The 22,687-nt window shown below is 38.3% G+C and overlaps 1 protein-coding gene across 1 annotated transcript in view; it reads left to right on the plus strand.

Moving 5' to 3' along the window:
• Window positions 1-16,337, plus strand: part of BEND7 (BEN domain containing 7) — a 138,983-nt gene extending 122,646 nt beyond the window's left edge. Inside the window, 2 exon segments of the mRNA XM_020999695.2 lie at window positions 7,218-7,268; window positions 13,815-16,337. Coding sequence (XP_020855354.2) covers window positions 7,218-7,268; window positions 13,815-13,876 — 113 coding nt within the window. The 3' untranslated portion in view covers window positions 13,877-16,337.
• The last annotated feature ends 6,350 nt before the right edge of the window (window positions 16,338-22,687 follow it).

A 22,687-nucleotide genomic window follows, 5' to 3' on the forward strand; every position in this document is an offset into this window, starting at 1 on the left:
TGATTTCCCCAGTGTCACCTAGCCAGCTTGTGTCAAAGGTAGGTCCCAGACCTAGGTCTTCATGACTTCTCTATCTACCAGGCTCCTTGCACTATGATGATTAGATATAGAAGAGGAGCAACCTAAAACCAGAAATGAGGCAAATCACGTGTGTAATACAACTGAACAGTCAGGATCCATATCCCATACGTTCTATAGAGGCAAATGAATGCAGTAGAAGCGTAAGGAGCTCTCCATTTGATAGAGGTTGGACAAGTCAGAAAGATGAGGTCAGCCAGCGCTGGGCTGGGCTTAAAACTGGTGTGCAACCACACAGCCCTTGAATATGACACACCACTCAGCCCTTCATCCTGGTCTGCGCCTGAAACCCAGACCTTGCCTTTTACCAGTGCTCCCTCACCTTTAACTTTGCTATGGATTTGACTCTGGTCCAGTGCAATCTCCTTGAGGTCAAGAACGGTTTCATTTCTGTCTATGTCTTTCCAGTGCCTAGTACAATACTGATCTAAAATGGGGCTTAATAAATGCTTGTTGAATGATTTTCTAAGTGTATTTGAGTGGTCTTTTAAGACAAATATATCAGCATAGTGTGCTCTTTGTTTTATGTATAAAAGTCTTGTTTCAATGAATTTTTAATTCTTGAGATAGTAAAAATCATGTTAAGCTATTTGCTTTTAATATTATGATCAGTGTTGTCTATCAGTCTTATTTGTGGTTTAATGAGCTTTACTTGTAAAAATTAGCCTCTTTTAAAATTCTTATTTACTTCTATTTGCCTGTCATTTTTTCTCTGGGTCTGCATGGACTTAGAAGGGATGTATTAGTTGCTTAAAGTAGAAAAAAAAAAAGAAGTGATTTAACTCAAAACACCATAATTTTTTCTGGTTCACATGCTGTCCCCAAAATTATTCTTGAAGGGATATTGAACATTTAGTAAGTATACTTAGTATGCTTACAGTGTGATAGTGAGATATCTTATAAGATGCCAACCAAAAAAAAATGTGAAGAGGGAAAGGTGACCTGTCCTTTTCCTGAGGACTTTTCTAAGAGGTTCATCAATACAAAAACTTCAGCAATGGCCATGCTACAAACCTCAGAGGATTTTTAATGTGAAATCTCCTTTAAGGTTTTATTCCACTATAATGGAATGTTTTAAATGGGATGTTTTAAAAATAGGCATTAGGTGATTGGTATACTTTTAAATTTTTGAGAAATCTTTATTTCCCGTTCTCTGCCCAGACCTCAGAAATGATCTAGCCCAACTCATACTTTATAGAATCTCCTTAATGACATACTTAACACATGGTCATCCAGATTTTGCTTGAAGACTTGTAAGGAGAAACCTGCTGCATACTGAGTCAACCCATTTCACTTTTGGATAGTTGTAATTGTTTGCAAGTTTTTCCATCTAGCAAAATGACATTTTTCTTTGTAATTTTTACCCATTGCTCCTGAGACCAAGCAGAAGTCTTAATTCCTCTGGGGCCAAGGAAAGTAAATTTAATTGGTTCAGCACTGTCGTTTTGTTAGGTATTTTGTCCCTTCAGCTCTTAGGCCCCAAAGCAGATTTCCAGTAATAAGTCAGCATAACTTGCTGGGTTCAGAAGAAAAAATGGCATCTATCAGTGATAACAGGTAATAATCAGAGCTAAGTTGGTACTATGATTGACTAAATTCTTCCCAGAAATCCCTGTGTTTGTATAGCAAACTACTAGAAAATTAGCATTTTCTTCATTTTTTTTATAATTGTATGAGAACCTAGTGAATGACCAAAAACTATTTTTCTTAGTGAGAGGCAATTGCATTTTGCTTGGGGGAAAAAGGAATCTCAAATGTGTAAGTTCAGAAAATAAACTCAGATTTTACATTGTTACCATGAAGAGATACCTAGGTTCATTCACAAAAGGAGAAAAAAAGTAAAGTTTAACAAAAGGAACAGACATATATAACATTGTAAACCAGAAATGATCCATCAGGCCTTCTGGTTCTAGTTACACAAAAATAAAGCAAAACAAAAAAATGAAAACTATATGACCTAAGATGGCCAATTAACTCCTATGCCTCATTTTCTTCCTTTACAATACAGTGTAAGGTTAATATCTGCCCCAACCTGCCTCCTTCACAGGAGCAGAATAAGGGAAATGGAAAAATATGTGATCTATTGGAGCTCCTCAGGAGATAAGTGCTATATCAATCCAGAATGCTGCTATTGCTAATTTAACTTAAATGCTGCAGAGACCACCTAGAGAGGGACAAGAGAGTATATTGTGTTAAAAAGCACCTGCCTCTAGCCGTGGAAAGCTGTTAGCAGTCTCTAAAGTGTTTGAAGAATATTAGTTTCAAGGCAAATCTTTGATGGTAGAGGTTATAAAGTAAGGCGATATATTGGAGTAGAATATTCTTTAGAGACAGGAACGGCCTTGCTGTCAATGGGAGATATGGTTGAAATAATAAACTTTGTTTTAAATATTTAGCACACTTTTGAGATGTCTTAGATTATTTGGCATCATCTCTTGGAATTCCTGTAGAGTTCCCCATTAAATTCCCCCTGTATAGTATTATATAGGTCCTATGTTTTAGCTTCTATATACCCTCTCCAAAAAAGATCAGTATTCCCATTCCCATGCTCTTAAGCAAAAGGAAAAAAAAAAGCTTAGGAGAGGAGGATTAGCTAGGGAGCACTTTTGTTAGTATCTCAGTGATCTTATTAATAATAAGCATGCTCTTGCTACCCCAAACAATTAGTCTTTCATCCATTATATATCCCTGTCCCTATGGAATGGGCCTCAAATTGAAAAACCATTCTCTCCCTTCCCCACTGCTATCTGCCCCTCACCCCCACCCCATACAGAGAATTAAACCTGTCGTGTGCTCAGGACACCAAGTTCTGACTCTACCATCAGCTAATTTGTAATCAGGGAGCTTTTAACCTTTGATCCCTGACATAGTTTGATTTACCTATATATTTTTGATCTCCATCTGCACACTCAGCCATACTGAAAGGGGGAATGTTCTATTTGTGTGTCTACTGTTTTAAAAAAGGAAAGGAGAGGAGAAGAGGCAGCTAAAATACATAAAGGTATAGGCCAGTTGTTACCAGGGTTGGTGCCTGATCCTAGGCCCTGTGTCCAGCTGTGTCAGAGCCATGGCACTTTTGAAACTGGGCAGCAGAACTGGGTGCCTGTGTGCTCACCAGAAAAGCACCATGATTAGAACCCCCCGAAATGGCTTATTAACAGAAAGGGTGTAAGGTTTTTGTCCCCCATCATTCTTGTTCCTTATTCTCCTCAAAAGGAGCCAGTGTGATATCTCTTGAAATGGGAACATCACCCCTGTAAACGCCATTTTATTTCCTTTGAATTTGTCAGGAATATTTTCAGAAAGCCCCAACAGATACCTGGAGGATTAGGCCCTAAGTATTGTTTTCCTTCTACTTTCCCTCATGAGTATTTTCAATTTGAATGATAATATAATCACTATATCATCCATTCTCCACAACTTCAACCTCATTTATCATGTTTGGCTCAGTTCCTGGAATTAGATACAGACTCTGACTGGGCAAGCTAATCAACAGACTGCTTAAGAAAGCCCACACTGATTCAAGAAGGGGGAAAAAACCTTCCCCTGCACAGACTTTGAAAGGTTGTTATCCTAATCCAAATAGAAATTCATTTGGGGCTCTCATCATGTGTAATATATTTTTTCTGTAACTGGAATGATTCCTTTCCTGGTGTGGATTTTTTTTTTTATCATTTTCATTAGATTATTACCTCAGATCTGAGATCACAATTTTTTTATTTGTGTTAGATCTGAGAGTAAAGCTGTCACTGCTATTAAATTTTTATTGGCCTTGTTCAATCTTTTCCAAATTTCACAACTTGACTGTCACCAGGGAAGAAAGACTATGAGATTGTTGTTACAAACAGATGTTATAATTAAATTTAAATAACACAATCATGTTCTTCAGCCATGACACTTGGTCCCAATTCATGCAACCAGCATATCTTAATTTTCTTTTTCTTTTTTCATTGTTATATGCCCTCCATTCTTAAGAGTATACTTACTAAAACACATAATTGCATAGGGTTATTGTTGGAAGGATTGGTGATTCTGAATTACAAAGGGAAAAGATCGCTAAAAACTGATTTTTGTAATTCTGTGCCTAACTGAAAAGGCTCCATATATGCATATTCCAGGAAGTAAATAACTATTTCTAAGGTTTATTGTGTTTTAGTTGACACATAAAGTCACAAATGTGATAAATGTTTGGGCTTTTACTGCTGCCTCACAAAAATATTTTAAGGTTCTGGTCTACAGAGAAAAATTAACTCCACATTCAATACACTTGTTTTAGCATTTGCTCCTCTTCCCTTATCTTTCAGTCACTCATCCACTAATGTTTCTTAAGTACCCCACATTACTATCTTTACTCCTTTTCTTCTTATTCTTATTTCATTCTTTGGGATAATTCCATCCCTTAGTAATAACTAACATTTATATAGAGTTTACCATATTGCTAGGTACTGTGCTAAGCACTTTATAATTATTATCTTATTTGATCTTCACAACAACTGTGAGAGGTAGATGCTGTTAACTATCATCCCCATTTTACAGATAAGGAAACTGGCAGACAGAGGATAGAAGACTTACCCGTGCTCACACAGCTACAAAATATCTGAGCTGAATTTGAACTCACACCTTCCTGACTGCACACTCAGTGCTCTGCCCACTGGGCCCCCCTAGCTGCTGCTCGCTATATGTTAGTGTGCAGTGAGGGGGCAAATGTCCAGTAAAGTTAAAGCTACATCAAGTGGTGGATAAAGTATTAAGATACTGAACTAGAGAAAACCATTATCCTTTTTCCCGCCAATGTCTAAGTCAAGGTTGTTTAAAGGCAGTAAAGATGTAACATTAATTTGGTTTTACATCAACCCAGTTGTTACTTGAAGGTTGTATGGTGCAGTGTATAGAGTGCTGGACTTAGGAAAACCTGGGATCAAACCCTGTCTCAGACACTTATTAGTTGTGTGACCTTGGGTAAGTCACTTAAGGAATCAGTGTCTTACTCTCCTCATTTGTATGGACTCAATGAACTCCAAGTTTCTTATAGCTCCAAATTCATGATCCTGTGATCTGTTACAGATGCCATTTGACTGGCCTCCTGGGGTAGTCCTCTTAAATGCACCTGCATGAGCAGTGAAGTCTTTGTAAATCAGAAGGAAAGGGGCTTCAGTAGGAGATTGTAGGCAGGAATTACTTGAATCGGTGCATGGAAGATATGACAGAAATTATCAAAATGGCTGATGTGCAGTTTTTTTGAACTATTCAAAGCAGAATGGCAAAAAGTTCCAAACTTAGGAATTTTGTTTTGTGTACCTTAGTGTTTCTCTAGAACTGTAGGCTTCCTGGAAACTCTAAGCAAGATGAGATACCTGTAAATCAGGGATGGGAAATAGTTTTTATTTTCAAACTGCAGGTAGAAAGAATCCTTTGAAGATTAGTTGAAATTTTTAAATTTCTTTATAATTCAGCCAAACATGTATTAAACATCAATATGTGGAGGACACCACTAAATGCTAAATGTACAAAGTACTTACAATCTGGTAGCGAGAGATATTGCATGTACGTAGATAACTATGATACGAGTTAGAAATGTTTTATTGCATAGGAGAGGGTAAACTGGCATAAGAGGTTCAATAAAGAAATGACAGCTTCTCTCTGGAGCAATTAAGGAAGTAATCCCCTGTGCATTGGAATTTAAAGGAAGAAGATCTCAGTCAGTAGATTGGAGAATGTTATCCACTGTCTAGCATAATTTTGGTTTTCATGAGAATTTATTCTTTCACTAGTTATTAGCATACCATGTTAGAGTGCATTAGCAGAGTTAGCATGAGTATACACTAAGGCAGAAGGGTAAAGACTAAAAGGGTAAGTTGGAACCAGATTGTAGAGGACGTTGAATTCCAGGGTAAGGATATAGAAATTAACTGAATGTTGTTATCAGGTAGACTGCACTAAAAATTAAAATGTTCAGTCATTCCTCTTATAAAGTAAAGCTTTATTTGCCAGAATTTTTTCTTGAGGATGGCAAGTGAAATTCAGCCCTCTAACCTGTCCACTGACACATTTTAACTGTCCCAATTTTGGGGATTCCATGTAAACCATCTGTGGCACATCTTCCTTAGACCACCAAAGGTCTATTTAGGTTTTATTTATTACATTTTGAGCCTTGTACCCACATGGGCTAATTTGAATTAGTTTGAACACTTCTGAGTACTAGATTCACTCCACCGAAATATCCAAATAAGGTAACAAATTTTGGTAAGAGAGAGAGACAGTGTGTGTGTGTGTGTGTGTGTGTGTGTGTGTGTGTGTGTGTGTGTGTGTGTAATGTGCCTATATATATATATATATTATACTTACATATATATGCACTTATGCATGCATAAACATATGTATCATTTGGTGTACATATACTGTATTTATATGTATGTATGTATGTATGTATATAAAGGCTTAGTTTTTACTTCAGAATGTTAGCGTGAAGATCACCTTCAAGGACCAAATAATAATTGACATTCATATAGTGCTTTAAAGTTTGTAGAAGACTTTAAATACTTCATCTCATTTGAACTTCATGATAGCACTGTGAGGTAGGTTCAACAGGTACCCAGTTTTACAGATGAGGAAATACAGGATCAGAGAGAGCAAATGACTTGCATATGTTAACACAGCTAATCAGTGTGTCAGATGCAGAATATGAATCCGAGTCTTCTTGACTTCATGCAGTATTCCAAGCTGCCTCACTGCATGGCAGAATGGTGGATTGACTTCATACCTTGAAATTTATGATGCTTTGAGTAGGGTAGATGTTTGCGTTGATAGGAGCAGGTCTGTTTGTTTTTAATCAGGGTATCTGTTCCTGTTTACACTGTTGTTTAAAGGAAAACAATATCAAATAACTTTTGTATTGAGCAGATTCTTAAAAGTTGTTTAGCATTTATTCACTAAATTAAAATCTCTTTTGTAATTTATTGTCAGAAAATTACTTTGTTTCAATCCTAACATAACCTATTGTATTGGAGCAAACCCAACTAAAGAAAGAAGGTGAAAACTATTATGTGTATTGCGGCTTTCTAATTGCATTACTGTATTCAGTAAAATGAATGTGTTCCTTGAAACTAATGAGATTTGTGTTTTATGTTTGTAACCAGCAGAGGTAGCTGACTGTGATGAAAAACTGGACAGCATTTCTATACCACCAACAGGTAAAATACATTTACATTTTGATCACCTGCTGGAAAATGTAGTGCAAAAATATTTGAATGGAAAATGTTTTTAATATTAGCAATGTAGGTGCTTGAGCCTACTGATTTTATAAAAGCCCCCTTGTTATCAGAGATTCTGAATGTCCTGTGTCCAGGGAGTTTTTTCACATTAGCTATAAAAAAGCATGAAAATCTGACAGTTTTTTGTCTTACTCTGATGGATACTTATAAAGCCACAAAAGAACAAATTTGATATTCTACAGGCCAGAAATGGGCTTTTGCTTTCACCCCCAAAACCTTGATATTTTTTAAACCTAAAATCATCTCTTTTTGGAAAGATGACTTCCATTGTATCTGTGATTAGTCCATATCTATACAATAGCCATAAAATGGTTCTAAAGAATAAATTGTTGCTAGACACATGGTAGATGTTCAATAAATATTACTTTTTGATCAGTAAATTTAATGTGCCAATTGATATGACATGGATGGTAGTTTCTTTAATAGCACAACTGAATTAGTCCATCCTTTGTGAATTGCCTCTGTTCCCCATTTGTACAACTAAAACCCCTTGGCATCATCCTTCTTCATCTTTTTCATTGCTTCAGTCTCTGAGGAAAAGGTAGTTCTTCCCATTGCAAAGGCCGTCTCTTCTACTCGTGCCTTTGTTCCCATCACCTCCCATCTACTCTGGAAGTTTGTCCTTCTCTCTCTCTCTCTCTCTCTCTCTCTCTCTCTCTCTCTCTCTCTCTTCTCTCTGTCTCTGTCTCTCTCTCTCTCTCTCTCTCTCTCTTTCTGTCTCTGTCACACACACACACACGGTTCTAATCTTTACTCTCTCTTTATCTATTCACAATCTTTACTTATATGCTTAGATAGGCATTGTGGTACAGTAAATATAGTTGGTGCGGCACTTGGAGTCAGGAGAGGGTATGGGTTCAAATTCTGCCTCTGGCATTTATTACCTGTGTGACCATGAGGAATTCTCTTAATCGCCCTAAACATATTTCCTTATCTGCAAAATTAGAATTACTAACACTCATAGAACCCACCCCAACTGCATTGTTACAGAGTTAAAATGAGATAGTGTGTATAAAGTGCTTTATAAACTTTAAAGTGCTATGTAAAATGTCAGTTATTATTATTATTTGCTCCTTCCTTGATGCCCAAAAACATATTCAGATCTCCTGCATCCTAATGAAGAGGTTGATACGTAGTTGGCCTGATAAACTCAATGAATTACAGGGTGTGATGACCCTTTAGGGAGAACTTTAATTCCATCTCCATTTAAAGGATGTAGGACATGCCCAGTGATAACTTGTTGAAAGAATTTGGCAACTTCTATTGGTGTGTGACTTGTGACACCTCTTCAGGCTTCATCAGTTGGGGGTGATTTAGTTAGCTTGAAATATTTTTGATCAGAACAGTTAATCCTTTTGTGCAGACCCCACAAGTTGGGCCCATTTAAAGGCTGGCCCTTTTTGGCCTGTTTTCAGAGAGTTCTAACTGGGAATAGAACCAAGAGTATGTTTGAGTCAAAGGATAGGTGATGAGGAAGCATGCCCACAGCCTCTCTCCTGAGAGCCAGCAATGGCTGCTTTGGGAAGGAGGCACGTGGAAGCTGCATGTCTTCTTACTAGTGTGACTTGAGGGGAGAATCCCTAGACGCTAAGGTCATAGCCTCCGTTGAATATGTACCCAACTACTTTAGTCCTCCAGGCTTATACAGGCCTGCTCTTGGAGGCAGCCATCCACTTAAAAAAAATCTACATCTTTGGTTCATTTGTTTCCAATTTTCTTTAGGAACCTTAGAAAATGGCTGAAATATATTTCATGAGTAGGTTTCCATAGATGAAGGTGAAAAGGTCCCCCAGCTCCCATAAAAGGTTTTAAGTTAACAGTGAAAAATGCAGATAAGGCATGATGGACTCACAGTAGCCCATGAACAATACAGTTTTTCCTCTTTCTGAGTCTCTTTTTTCTCCCCAGAGCCCTAGTCTCCCAGACTTATAGTACAACCTGATTTGAAGTCTCCTTACAATGGAAACAGTTGTGTTTGCTAGAGAGCTACCCATCAACATTCATTCTAGTACAGAGATTCTTAACCTGGGGCCCATGAACTTGATTTTTATTGTTGTTTTGTTTTATTTTGATAACTGTGTTTCAATATGTTTAGTTTCCTTTTTAATCCTATGTATTTTTATGCATTTAAAAAAATTCTTCTGAGAAAGCGTCCATAAGCTTCACCAGACTTCCCAAAAGGCCTATGACACAGAAAAGGTTCAGAACTCCTCATCTGATGAATCATGTGTTTGCTCTAGGGATGCAGATTTATGGTACTACCCTATGGGCTTGGACTCCCCTAGAAAAAAAAATTTGGGTTTTTTGAAAAGCTAATTCCCTTCTCATCAGCCAACGTTGGCTGAATATCTTCCTGTAATAATAGAAGGCACAGTCCAGGTCTGTGTTCACCCATACCGTGACTCAGCCCTTTGCTGTTCCCCCAGCTTCAGGGCCACATGCTCAGTCCTTTTCTCTCTAAAGACTGGTGTTGTCTAGCTATTCCCCCTTCTCTCTGTAGAAGAATGGGTTCTAGAATATTCAAATCTGGAATTGCTAAAGAGACAAACATGAGATTTATGCTGCCAAGAAACTCTCCATTCTCTCTCTCTAGAAATCTGTGTCACCTCCCTCAGTCATTTAACATTTATTAAGTGCCTACTGTATGCCAGGCACTGTGCTGAATACTGTACTTAAGCTAACTCATGAAGAACTTGACATTCTCCAGGAAATCAACACTCAGTCGAGGAGGGTTCAGGAATTTCTACCCCTTATCCATCTAGTTCTCCCCAAGGTCTCAATATCTTGGACTTAGGGGTTACACTGCTGCTTTCCATAGCTGAAGTTAAGTTCTAAGAGTCCAAGAACTTTTTTCTTGGGCCTCCTGAGTGAGAGCATGTGTGGCTGCAGTTGCCTCTGGCACAAGGCAACTAGCTCATTTCTACTTCTGGAAAGAAGACTACATGTCCATCTCCTACTCCTACTTCTACCAGAATCCAGACCTGCTTTTTGTTATAATTTCTGAATCTCTACAGAAAGGAGCAAAAATTGCAACTTGACCCCATTTTAGAGGCTTAGCTCAAAGGGGGGTGACTGAATCACAGTAGGCCAAGCTAGCTAAATATTCCCCAATTGATGAGTTGTCCCTTCCTACTCCTTCCTCCTCCCACAGAAGCTTGTCTCCCATACATCTCTTTCTTTTCACAGCCAAATTTTTACACTCATTGCCTCTGATTTCCTCACCTCCTATTCACTTCTTATAATTCCTCATAATTGGGCTTCCAACCCCACCACTCAACTGAAATTTCTCCTTACAAAATTTACAGAGATCTACTATTTGCTAAGTCCAATAGCTTCATCTCAGTCCTCAGCTTTCCAGCTTTTTCTGTAGCTTTTAACTACTATGGCATTAACACCATGGCATTAATCTTCTGGCTCTCCTACTTGGCCAACTATCCTTTTTTAGTCACTTCAGCTAGTTATGTCCCAGGCTTTGTCCTGAGCCAGCCATCTTATTTTTTTGTACCTCTTTTCTTGGTGATGCCTTCCACTCTGATGGATTTAGTTGTCATTTCTATACAGGTAATTCCCATATCTGCCTATTTAGGTCTTATCTCTCTCCACATCAACAGTTACCTGTTGGGTATCTCTACCTAGACAAGCCTTTCAAATTCAGGTTTTACAAAAGAGAACTCATTATCTTTTCCCCTAAATGCACTTCCTTCATTCCTAACATCCATATTTTTGTGGAGAACAGCAGCATTCTTCCTATTTAAGGAGTTATTTTTCACTGTTCTGTCTTCCTTACCCTCCCCCACTCCCCATTCCAGTCATTTGTCAAGTCTCCAGTTCAGCCCCTGTAACATTTCTCCCATCTCTTCCCTTCTCTTCCCTTCTCTTTATTCATGGAGGCACATCCTAACAAGACCTTTATCACCTCTTTTCTGTCCTATGCAACAGCTTCCTAGTGGTTCTCCAGTTTCTGATCTATCTTCTCCCCTATTCATCATCCCCAGATGCCAAAATACTATCTTAGACTAAGATCTGACCTGTCACTGGCTATTTTTCCTCAAGGATAAAATATAAAGGTCTCTGGCTCTGAAAGCCCTGTACAAACTGGCTGCCTTTTCAGATTTATTTCACATTCTTCTTCATGTATTCGACACCTAGCCGTGGGGACCTCCTTGCTGTTCTCTGTATACAGTCTCTCATCACTGACCTCCAGGACATAAGCATGCCATGTCTGGTGGCTAATTCCTAGAATCCCTAGCTTCCTTCAAGTTCGACTTAGCTAAGTTGCCATATATGCATGAGGTGTTCTCTGATGCTAACCCCACTTGTGTGTTAGTGCTCTCCCCTCTGCCTCCAGGAGATTGTGAGTTCCTTGAGGGCGGGGACTGTTTTTAATATTGTATTTGTATCTCCAGAACTTTGTAGAGTTCCTTTCATAAAAATAGTAGGTGCCTAATAAATGTACATTGAATTGAATGCGGGTTAGACCCGTTGTTTCATTCCAGTGTCACTACTCAATTCATTTTCATGTATTAGTAACGAGAATAATATGCTAGTTTTTAATCATGTTCCTTCTTTCACACATCCTGAGATAATCTTAAAAGAGAGTTTCTATTCACTCTAGATGAGACTTAATGCTAAGACTGACTCTATGATAGACAAAAAGAAAGATGAAAAGTAGTTCTGGAACAACAGCAATGTCCTAAGTTGTCTAGTAAGCATCTTAGTTGTCTTGTTTTCAGACTGGTCTAAATTAAACATATTCTGAGCTTTAGAGGTAAAACATGCCATCTTCACCTTGTAGGTTCTTTTCCCTCAAAAAAGAAAAAAAAAGAAACTGAGAGGGAGGTTAAGGGTTCTTATGACTGCCTTAATCACAATATATACTTATTATTCTTTTCCTTAGAATTTCAACAGAGCAAAAGCAAAATGTACAGGCCATCAGCTAGTGATCAAATCACGCCTATCTTTATATATTACATAAAACAGCTCTGTATATTAAGCAGCACTTGCCAATTTTGTGCCATCTCATGGAAGAAAACATTTGAAGCATTATAAGAACGATTTTTCTACAATAAAAAAGGGTAGTTTTTTCAATAAAGACTTACAGGATTATTTTTCCTTTGCCAGACATCAGAACACATGCAACTGAAAATACAGAAAAACAAAAAACAGTTTTATACTAATCACTCATTAAAAATTGTTAAACTCCAACACAAAGTTATTCTTAGTTTGGATGAATATGGGGATGATTACTGAAGCTACGGAATGAAGGAGCTCTTAAGGGAATAAAAACTACAGCAGGCGATCCAAGCCAACAGTTAGCATGGCGTGGCAGATAGAACCCTAGATTTTGAGTCAGGGAACCAGATTTAAATTTCGTCTCAGACATTTAACTAACTCTGTCATTGTGGGCAAGATATTTAATTTCTTGGAGCCTCAGTTTTGTCATCTGTCAAATAGGACTAAAATATTTACACTACCTAATTTACTGGTTTGTTATTAGGAGATTACTTTTTCCACAGCCTAAAGCACAATATAAATGCAAGCTGTTAACAAATAACTAAATGTGAGTCATTATTATTAAATATGGTGAGATGACTGATAGAGAAAAATATAAAACAAGCCGTATCTCCACAGCCGAGGCAAAATATTAAAACGATTATCCGTATAATTGCAGTAAAAATAATTCCTTAACAAAGAAGTACAGGAAGTTGAACTAACTAGATAAGAGGTCTGTTCATTGCATAATTATCTAATTCTCTACTTTTCTTTGCCTGTGTAGACCCAGGTTCAGTCACATCTATGTGTAAGATATTTCTGCCCACCAGAGCTATCAGGGTAGTGAAAAGTAATTTGGAAGCTGAAAAGAATTTATGAAGTAAAAAGGAACAGCCCATCTCTAATGTTTAAGATATGGCTTCTATATCTGAGGAAAGGGGGCTTTGTAGGATCATTCATTCATTCAACAAATATATTGAATACATAGCACTATATGACAACTATCCTAGTACAGGGGGGATACAAGAATAAGACATAATCCATGTCCTCAAGAAACTTAGATCGTAGTGGTGGTGATGAAGCGTTTGCATAAGGAAAAGACAAAGGATGTTAATGTATAGCAAGAGAGGTCCAAAATGCCATGTTATTTCACCACAAGGAGAGATTATTTGTGACTGGACAGAGAGGAGATGAGTAGGGATTCAGGAAGGCTTCAGTGAGAGTCCATTTGGGCTTGTTTTAATAACTGCCATCCACACTCATGATCTTTCCTATAAAAAGCATTATTTCCAGTTGCTAACTTTTGTTACTAAAATTAAAAGCACAGTTAACAACACTATTCCTCAAAGAAGAATGTGGACAGGTTCTGACACGACCTAACCAATAAAGTGTTCCTAAGAATGCCTTGTGTCTATTGTAGAAAATAACCATAAGTAACAGAAGTTACTTTTTTATTTCTTGCCTGTGTTTTAGGTAATATTTTTGAAACCAGGACAGAGAAGATGGAAGACATAGAACCAGATTTCACTGCCTAGACTTTCATTTCTGTGGTGTTTCGTTAGCAAATGTAACTCTGTTTAGAGATTTCTCTAAGATCTGTGTAGACATTTCAGGTTACTGCACCATGTGGATGTTCTATAAAGTTTTACCTTCAACTTTGAATTGTTTTCACATATTTTCTCTCTAACATGGACAATCAAGCCATCAAATTGTTTCAAGGTCCTTCATCATCTTTAGAATTGATTTGTTACTCTGAAAGTCCCATATATTATCCAGTTAGTTTGGTATACATTGTAATAAGAACAGTTCTCTCTCTCTCTGTGTCTCTCTTTTTTTCCCCCTTCATCTCCTCCAAGTGATTGTGCACAGTGTAATGCTGCATATTTATTTTAGCTTAAGTTATGTAGATATAGAGTACAGATAAAGAAGACTGGCAATTCTCCTACGCTGAGAGCGCCCTGCTGAAAGCCAAAATAAACTTGACCTCCATTGGCTTAGAAGATAAAGTTTTCTTTTGGGGACTGGATAGCTCTTATCTATCAGAACAAGCTAGCTCTGTTATCAGTGGAACTAAAGTGAGACTTTGGAACAGATTAAGTGCTAATAATGTCTCTGTTCTTGGGAATGAGAAATCTTTTGAGCAATAGCTAGTATTTGTGAGGTCTAGGCTCTGTCTACATGATAGAAAGGTAGCTGATCAGAAATTGAAAATTTTAGTCAATCTTTATAATTAGCCTTCCAAAAAACCAACACACAACAATTTCTTCATGGACTTGTTTTTAAACTGAGTTGCACTCATCAGATATTTGGACATCATGTGGACTCCGCCTTAGCCACGAAGACACTTAGTGAAATAGTGTGTTTTGTTTGATTTTTAGTATTGGTATGCAGCCAATTTAAGCAAACTCAAAATATTAAAATCTGGATTTATAGGAAAATATAAATTGGCAGATGGTTATTCACTTTACAAAAGTATTTATTGCAGGATTTCTTGAGATAACAAGCTAATGCATTTTAAACAGATTTGACTCACAAAAAGTGAGCTTATTTATTTATACATAACTTCTCAGAAACACATCTATTACATAAAGCAAAATAAAATTGGAAATAAGTGCCACTTCTGGCACTTAGACCAATCAGGAGAGCTGAAAATTAACCTTAATTTTTAAGGTGTGGACACTGCACTTCATCAGTAGTTATGTTGATAATATATTTCACCAACATTTGTTTCATAGAATCATAGAATGTTCAATTCAACAAAAATTTATTAAGCACTTACTATGTGATAGAAATTGTGCTGGAGACACAAAAGCAAAAAGGAGGCAGCCTCTGACTTCAAGGAGCTTGCCAGTGGTAATCTGGGAAGAGCTGCAGATATCATCTAATCTGAGCCCTTCTTTTTCTGAGTCATTGAACTGAAGCCAGAGAGGCAGGTCCCATAAATGATTAGCGGCAGAGCCCAGCTGGAACCCAGGTGTCCTGATTCCTGTTCCATTGTGCTTTCTACTAGGCCACACTGCAAAATTAAAGTGAGATAAGAGGAAAACTCATAGATAAATTACTATTCCATTCTGATCATCAGCCAGTGAACTAATGTGAGTACTAAGGGTAACTATAAAGTAATGAGACTGGTTTTTCCTGTATAGCTTATGGAATCAATCTTACTACTTTACAGTCACACCTTAAATATTTGTGGGGGGTTTTCATAGGATGAGATGATCCAGAGAAGCTGTTTTTGACACATGTTTTAGTTTTCCTTTTAAATTTCAGGCATAAGCTTATTTTCTCAAATTGATTTTTTTTAACCAGACAGTCTAATTGAAGAGCTAGAAACAAGGGCTTTTGTTTTTCTGTGACATATATTTTGAAATTTTGTCTTCTGTCTCTCAGAAGGAAATAGTTCTCAATGGAATCTAAGAGATAAATTGGTGACCTTTCAACTCCATTAAAATATAATGAATATGTTGCTAGTGAAGGTGAAAATGGTTGCTTTTGAACCATGGAATCTGTTAAATGTATACCATGAACCTTCCAAACTATTTCCTTCTGAAGCTGTAGTGATCATTTGTACTATGGCTTGGAATTTTCAGCACTTCAGGAGGAGTGGGGGTTATTGTAACCCAAAAATAATTTCAATGAATCCACAAATGGGAGTTACATTTTGCAAAACTGCAACAGTGAAATAATGTTTTGTAAATTTAAATTGTTTTTGTGTTTACCTACTGTGACTACTGTTCAAACTTTATTCAGAAATCTTTTATAGGCTTTATTCGCTAAGAAAAATCATTCCATATCTATGGATAATGTCTCAATCTTATGTACATATGTTTTATTAATATGTAAATATTTAGATATTTTTAAATTACAATGTTCTTTAAAACAAATTCAACAAAGGACTAGTTGTGAAAATGGTGTATAACATTGTGTTGTGATATCAATTCCTGAGAAGCTCCTTATGTCCGTTCTGAAAGAAAACAATAAATTACTTTAATTGAACATGCATATTTCTTGCTTATGTACCAGATTCCTGTATGTATGAAAAAGAGTTAAAGCTGCCTGTTAATTAAAAGGTATTTATTAGTACTTTTGTAATTTTGTGCAAGAAGTTGTGTTTCCTTGTGGAGCTGATGGAAAAATATATAGATTGCCTCCAAAATAAGATTCTTCAGATGTTGGAAAATAACAGACTCTGCCTGCCTGTTAGATCAATGACTATATCAAGTCCCACAATAACACTTGAGCATTAAGTGCTGATATGCTTGAAGCCTAATTTTAAATGAATTAGGTGGCTTTATAATCCTCACTTAAAAGGTTAAGCTCTGCTTCTATGGAAACAACACATCAGAAGGCCAAACCAATCTTCTGTAATGCAAAGTAGTTAAAACATAATGGCTGTGTGCTCCACTGAACACAGGAGGGCGCTACCCAGTCCTACGCAGCTCACCATCCCCTTTACCACCAGTACTTTCCCCTTTCCACAATTTAGAGCCCTTCCTCTGCACCTTGATTTGAAGGGCCCCTCCCTAGAGTAAGGCCTAAGGGACTAAAGCTAAATAAGAACTTCCCCTCCTACCTCGCCAGTGAAAAGGGAGCAAGGCCAGTTGATGGCATGGAAAAGATTAGTCAGCACCCAAGGGCTGGCCAGCTACCAGCTACCACTTTCATACCGACCCCACCAACTACCTCTCCCTTCATTTCCTCTTTAGGGTGGCAGTCTTTATGTGAATTTCAGCCAGACGTGGATGTGGGAAGAAGAAACAGGTAGACACTGTGGTGTACATTGGATCTAACAAACCCTTAGGAATGGCCCTGTCCGTCATGCAGCTGTGGTACTGTATCTGTGACACCACCCCTCAAGGGCATAGAGCCAGTGATGAGGGAAAATCTATATCTACCTGAAGCAAAGGAACAGAGAGATAATTGTCTCAGGAGCCTCTCCAAAAGACAAAGCCGTAAGTGAAGAAAGAAATACTAAGTGGACCCTTTTACCTTGGGCCCTTTTTGATCCCAAAGGGAAACATGGGAATGTGTTTCACTGAAATTTATTTCATTCAGTTTAATCCCACCCAACCTTCGAGAATATTGCGAATTAAAGATCCCTTCATGACTAGTAGATTAGAGCCACCTGCTGAAGGGAACCAGCAACAGATTCAGCCGTTTGGTTAAAATGTTGGATCAGCTTCTCGTCTCTCACATTGCACTACTAGTAATACTCCAAGGAGCTTGTGCAGTTAATTGTGTCTCCTTGTGTAGCTAAGGAGAAACACAGATTGCCACCAAAACAAAATTCTTTAAATGTCAGAAACTGTTGGGCAAACTATTAAATTATCAGGCTACCATGCTGAGATGTTTCTCCCTGCCCAATAATGAATGATAAAATCCCTACTACCTGGCTCTCCACGTTCTTTTACTTATGCACACACCCCTGTCAGTAAAAAACTTTGAACATACCCTCCATATAGATTGTGTCCCAAAAGTCTTAGTGCAATTAAACTCCACACCCTGTGCATTTAAAAAATTACATACATCATTACTTTAATAGCACATCGCATACATTGTATATTTACAAAGTGTACAGATTATGTAAAAAGAAATAATATTTTCAAATATTTTATTAAAAAGCAGTACCAAAACCCTTTTTTCTCTCACAAAAATATATGTGTGTATATATATATATACATATATATATATATATATATGTATATATATGTATATATATGTATATATATACATATATATACATATATATACATATATATATGTGTATATATATAGTATTTTAAGTGACAGTGACGTCTTTGAATATGTTTCATTATTTCTGAAAAAATTCTTGTGTGTGTCTTAGGGGGTAAGAAGGATTCACAAATAATAATTGCTAGTAATTATTCAATTTGATCAATGTGAAACATTGTAAAATCAACCATTGTGAAACAAGTAGATTTCCTTTTTTTCAAGCTACTTTTTTAAAAAATCAAATGTTATATGATCAAAAAATGGGTCATAATAGCCAATAAACATAACAGCAAGAGTCATGTTTTTGTGTATACACATTCACTACATACAAAACAAAAACAATAAGAAAATTGACTTTAAGCCATAAGTTTCCCAAAAATCCTTCCCTCTTTTTTTTTTAACCTAGTACTGCATAATGGATGGTAACTTAATTTCCTATTCGTATTTTGGTTTGTTTTCATATGAGTATGCAGAATAGCAAGAAGAACAGTCTGGCCGAAATGTAAAGTGCAAGAAAGTGACTGCTATATAAGTGTGAAAAAATAGAATGGATAAACTGTGAAGGGCTTTAAATACCAAATAGGGAACTTATGTTTGATCCTAGAATCAATAGGAAGCCACTGGAGTTTAATGAGTAGGGGGACAATATGGTCAGTCTTGCACTTAAGGAAAATCACTTTGGCAGCAGTTTGGAGAATGTATTATTGTAGAGGGGAGACACTTAAGTCAGGGTGATCCATCAGGAAACTTGCAGTAGTTCAGGTGAAAGATGATGAAAGCCTGGATTAGGATGGTAGTTGGGGGCTTGGAGCAGAGAAGGAGACAGGTTTAAGAGTAGAGAGATGAGGACAGCACCAAGGTTCAAAACCTGGTAGAGTAGAAGGATGGTAGTACCCTCAACAGAATAGGGATGAGTTTGGGGAAATAGTAGTGTAATGAGATCTGGAATGCAGATTGAAAACTATCCATATCTGCCCATCCTCTGCCACTGGGTCCCACCTAAACCAAAAGGTGGCGGGTTGGAGGGGAGGAGAGGTGGCAGAGCTCGTACTAGTCATTGTCCCAGAGCACCAACCCCTGAGCTGGTTCCTTTCTTTCCACCAGAACAAAAGGAGTTTTTCCTGACTGTCTCACGCAAGAGCCAGGGCAGGGGATTGTGGAGGCAATGGGGATATCAATAATCAGAAAAAGAGGAGGAGGCAGCAGGAGTAATGACTTTCTCAAGAGAAGCAGCCCTAGTGGGAGGCAACAACATAGCAACATTGTACTCCTTATCTGCACCTGCTTAACTCCATTTATGGTCCCATAGCAAGCATGTGTTAGTTCCTAACAGCCAACCCTCTGAAATCATGGGAAACTTATGTTGGCAGGTCAACCAAGAGGATGCCAACACAAGGTGAGTATATGGTCGCAATAATGATTCAAAGTAATGTTTTAGAATTACATTTCAAAGCTTCAAGGGAGATGTATGTGAACTTCTTCATGGGGATATTCCCTCCATCTGTACAGATCACAAACCATTCGCATCTTTGAACCCAAAGTTCCCTCATATTTACTCCATAGAGGCTCTGCCAGATGTACTTGTTGTATTGCATTAGGTCATTTTACATTTGCATCTGTAACAGGCAGGTCTGATTTGGACCATGGGGTCTCATATTTGTTTAGGTATATTAGAACAAAATGAGACTCTCATTGGTCATTCAGCAGTTAACAAAAGATTTACTTAGTAGTAGCATAGGAAGGATATTCAACAAGGTACTGGAACATCTAGTTTGGATCAGTGGGGGTGCAGGGGACATCTCACCTCCAAAGTGAATGGTCTGGTCAGCAGGACAGAGTGTGGTGACTCACAACATTATATGATAAATGCACTAGATAGGGGGCAGCTAGGTGGCACGGTGGAAAGAACACTGGCCTTGGAGTCAGGAGGACCAGAGTTCAAATCCAACCTCAGATTCATAACACTCACTAGCTATGTGACCTTGGGCAAGTCACTTAACCCCAGTTGCCTCACAAAAAAAATAAATAAATGCACTAGACAAGTGAAAGAAATAAAGTGCTATGTGAGATACATCTTCAGTGCCAGTTCTAGATATACAGCACGTACTGATTTGTTAATTTGAGGTACTGACCATTTAGCTTCCATATGATCGTCTGCACAAGAGGCATTTTCATCTGTTTGGATTTTTTTTTTCCTATATGGATTTTTAAGCTTACCCCTTTGGAGCTATAACTGGTGGCTCAAAACTAAGTTTACATGGATTAGATTCAGTCTTGAAAAGGAAAAGGGTGATTCTCACAATCTCTTTGGCTCTTGACCCCTTCCCCCTTGGAATATCAGAATTTATCTAGGTGGATTGTCTGTTAGAGGTCTTTGATCCCAACCCTTCATGTTATAGATGAAGAAAGAACCTGAGGCCCAGAGCAGTTTAATGGCTTGCTTAGGATCACACAGCTATGTAAGGTGGTACATGAACACAAGTCTTCCTTATCATGACTTACAGACTCCCATCTTCTCTTCAAAACTTAGCCTACAGGAAACACATCCTTATTCTCCCCAGGTGCTAGTAACCTCCGCCAGAATATCGTGCCCCCTAGCTGTGGATGAAGCGCAAGGTTTGACCCAGGCCCTCTTCTCTCCCGTACTCTCTCTTTTGGTGACCTAATCAACTTCCTTGGGTTTAACTGTCCTATTTATGCAGGTGATTCTACATATCCAGCCTCAGTCTCTCTACTGAACTTCATTCTCTTATGATCAGCGGCCCATTTCACTTCTCAGACTGACTGTCCCATTGGCCTCTCAAACTCAACGCGTCCAAAACAGCTCACTAACTTTCCTCCCAAACCTCCCAGTTTCTGTTGAGGATACAAGCCATACAGATTTATAATCTCAGCATCGTTGTTCACTCCTCGCTCTTTCTCACCCCACGTATTTAATCAGTTGCCAAAACGTGCTATTTCTGTTTCTGAAACTTCTCTTACATGTGACCTTTTCTCACTACTCCAGCATCCATAATCTTAACTTAGATCTCTTCATCTCTTGCCTGAACCATGCAATGTCCTCCTAATCAGTTGACCTGTCTTGCCTTTCACCATTCACAATATATACACCACATAGCTGCCAAAGTGGTTTTCCTTACTAAGATCACCCTCAAGGAGTTCAGTCCATTTAGCAGAAATGCCATTCCCTATGAATGGCCCAGCCACAGGACAGCCTGCTTGGCTAACTCCAGCAAAACCTATGCCCAGTGGCCAATCATCGACTTTGTCAAGTCCAGGTCTGCACTGGAACCATCTAGGTGCCTTAGCAACTTGCTTTGTCCAGCTCAGCAAGGCCATTCCCCACAGCCAACTGATTGAAATGAGACAGAAAGCCAGGACTCCAGAGCTATGAATTGTCCTGGCCATGTGGGTTCCCTACTTGTTCCCTACTACAATTGCCATTGTAATGTAAGCATGGATCCAGTCTTTCTCCTGTGGATTCTGTGTATATTAGAAGACTGCACCTCAGAATTTTGGGGGAAATGCTCAGTAACCACTGTTCTTATTATGCTGTTTGAGTGAATGCCTGTGTCACTGGCTGTTAAGAAGATTGAAGCACGGCAATCCTTTTACACCTCTCTATCCCTTCTTAAATCTCCCATAGCTTCCCTTCCTCTACCTTCTCAATTTCATACGTCACTAAGAAATTAGGGAGCATTCACTGAGAGCTCTCTTCTGCCTTCCTCCTCATCCACCATCACTCATGCCTTCTGCCTTCTCTTCCTTCACCATGTCTCACATGGCAAGGTGGCCCTTCTCCCCTCTACATGCACAAGTGATCTAATTTCTTCCTTTCTCCTCCCACAGATATCTCCCCTCTATCATCCCCACTCTCACTAATCATTTCTCCCTATCTGCTAGCTGCTTCCCTACTGCCTATAAAGAGAGTTGTTTCTCCCTCATCCTAGAAAAACAAACAGAAAAAAACCCTTGCCCAGTCTTTACATTCCTGCTAGAACTAGATATAGCTCTGTATCTCCTGTTTCATGACTAAACTCCTTGAGGCCAGCTACAATGAGTGCCTCTACTTCCTTTCCTCTCACTCTGCAGTCTGACTTCTAACATCATCATTCAACTGAAACAGGTCTCTCCAAAGTTACCAGTGATCTCCTAAAAGCCCAATCTAATGACCTTTTCTCCAGTCTCATCCATCTTGACCTCTCTGCAGTCTTGGACACTGCCAATCACCCTCTCCTCCTTGGTAATGTTTTCTCTCTAGGCTTTCAAGAGACTGCTCTCTCTCTGTTCTCCTGCCTGTCTGACCACTCATCTATCTCTTTTGCTGGATCTTCATCCATGTCATACCCATTAACCATGGGTATCCCTCCAGGCTCTTTCCTGAGTCATCTTTGCTTCTTTCTCTATGCCATTTCTCTTGGTTACCTCTTCAGTTCCCAATTATTATCTTGATGTAGATGATTCTCATATTTCTTTATCCAGTTGTACTGGAATTATGTAACTACAGTCTAGTACCCTGAAATACCCATCAGACATTTCAAACTCAATAATTGATGGTCAATTAATATTTCTTAAGCACCTATTGTGTGCCAGGCACTGTGTTGGAGATACAA

This window comes from Phascolarctos cinereus, unplaced genomic scaffold, assembly GCF_003287225.1.
Source record: "Phascolarctos cinereus isolate Bilbo 61053 unplaced genomic scaffold, phaCin_HiC Scaffold_1;HRSCAF=81, whole genome shotgun sequence".
Classification (NCBI taxonomy): domain Eukaryota; kingdom Metazoa; phylum Chordata; class Mammalia; order Diprotodontia; family Phascolarctidae; genus Phascolarctos; species Phascolarctos cinereus.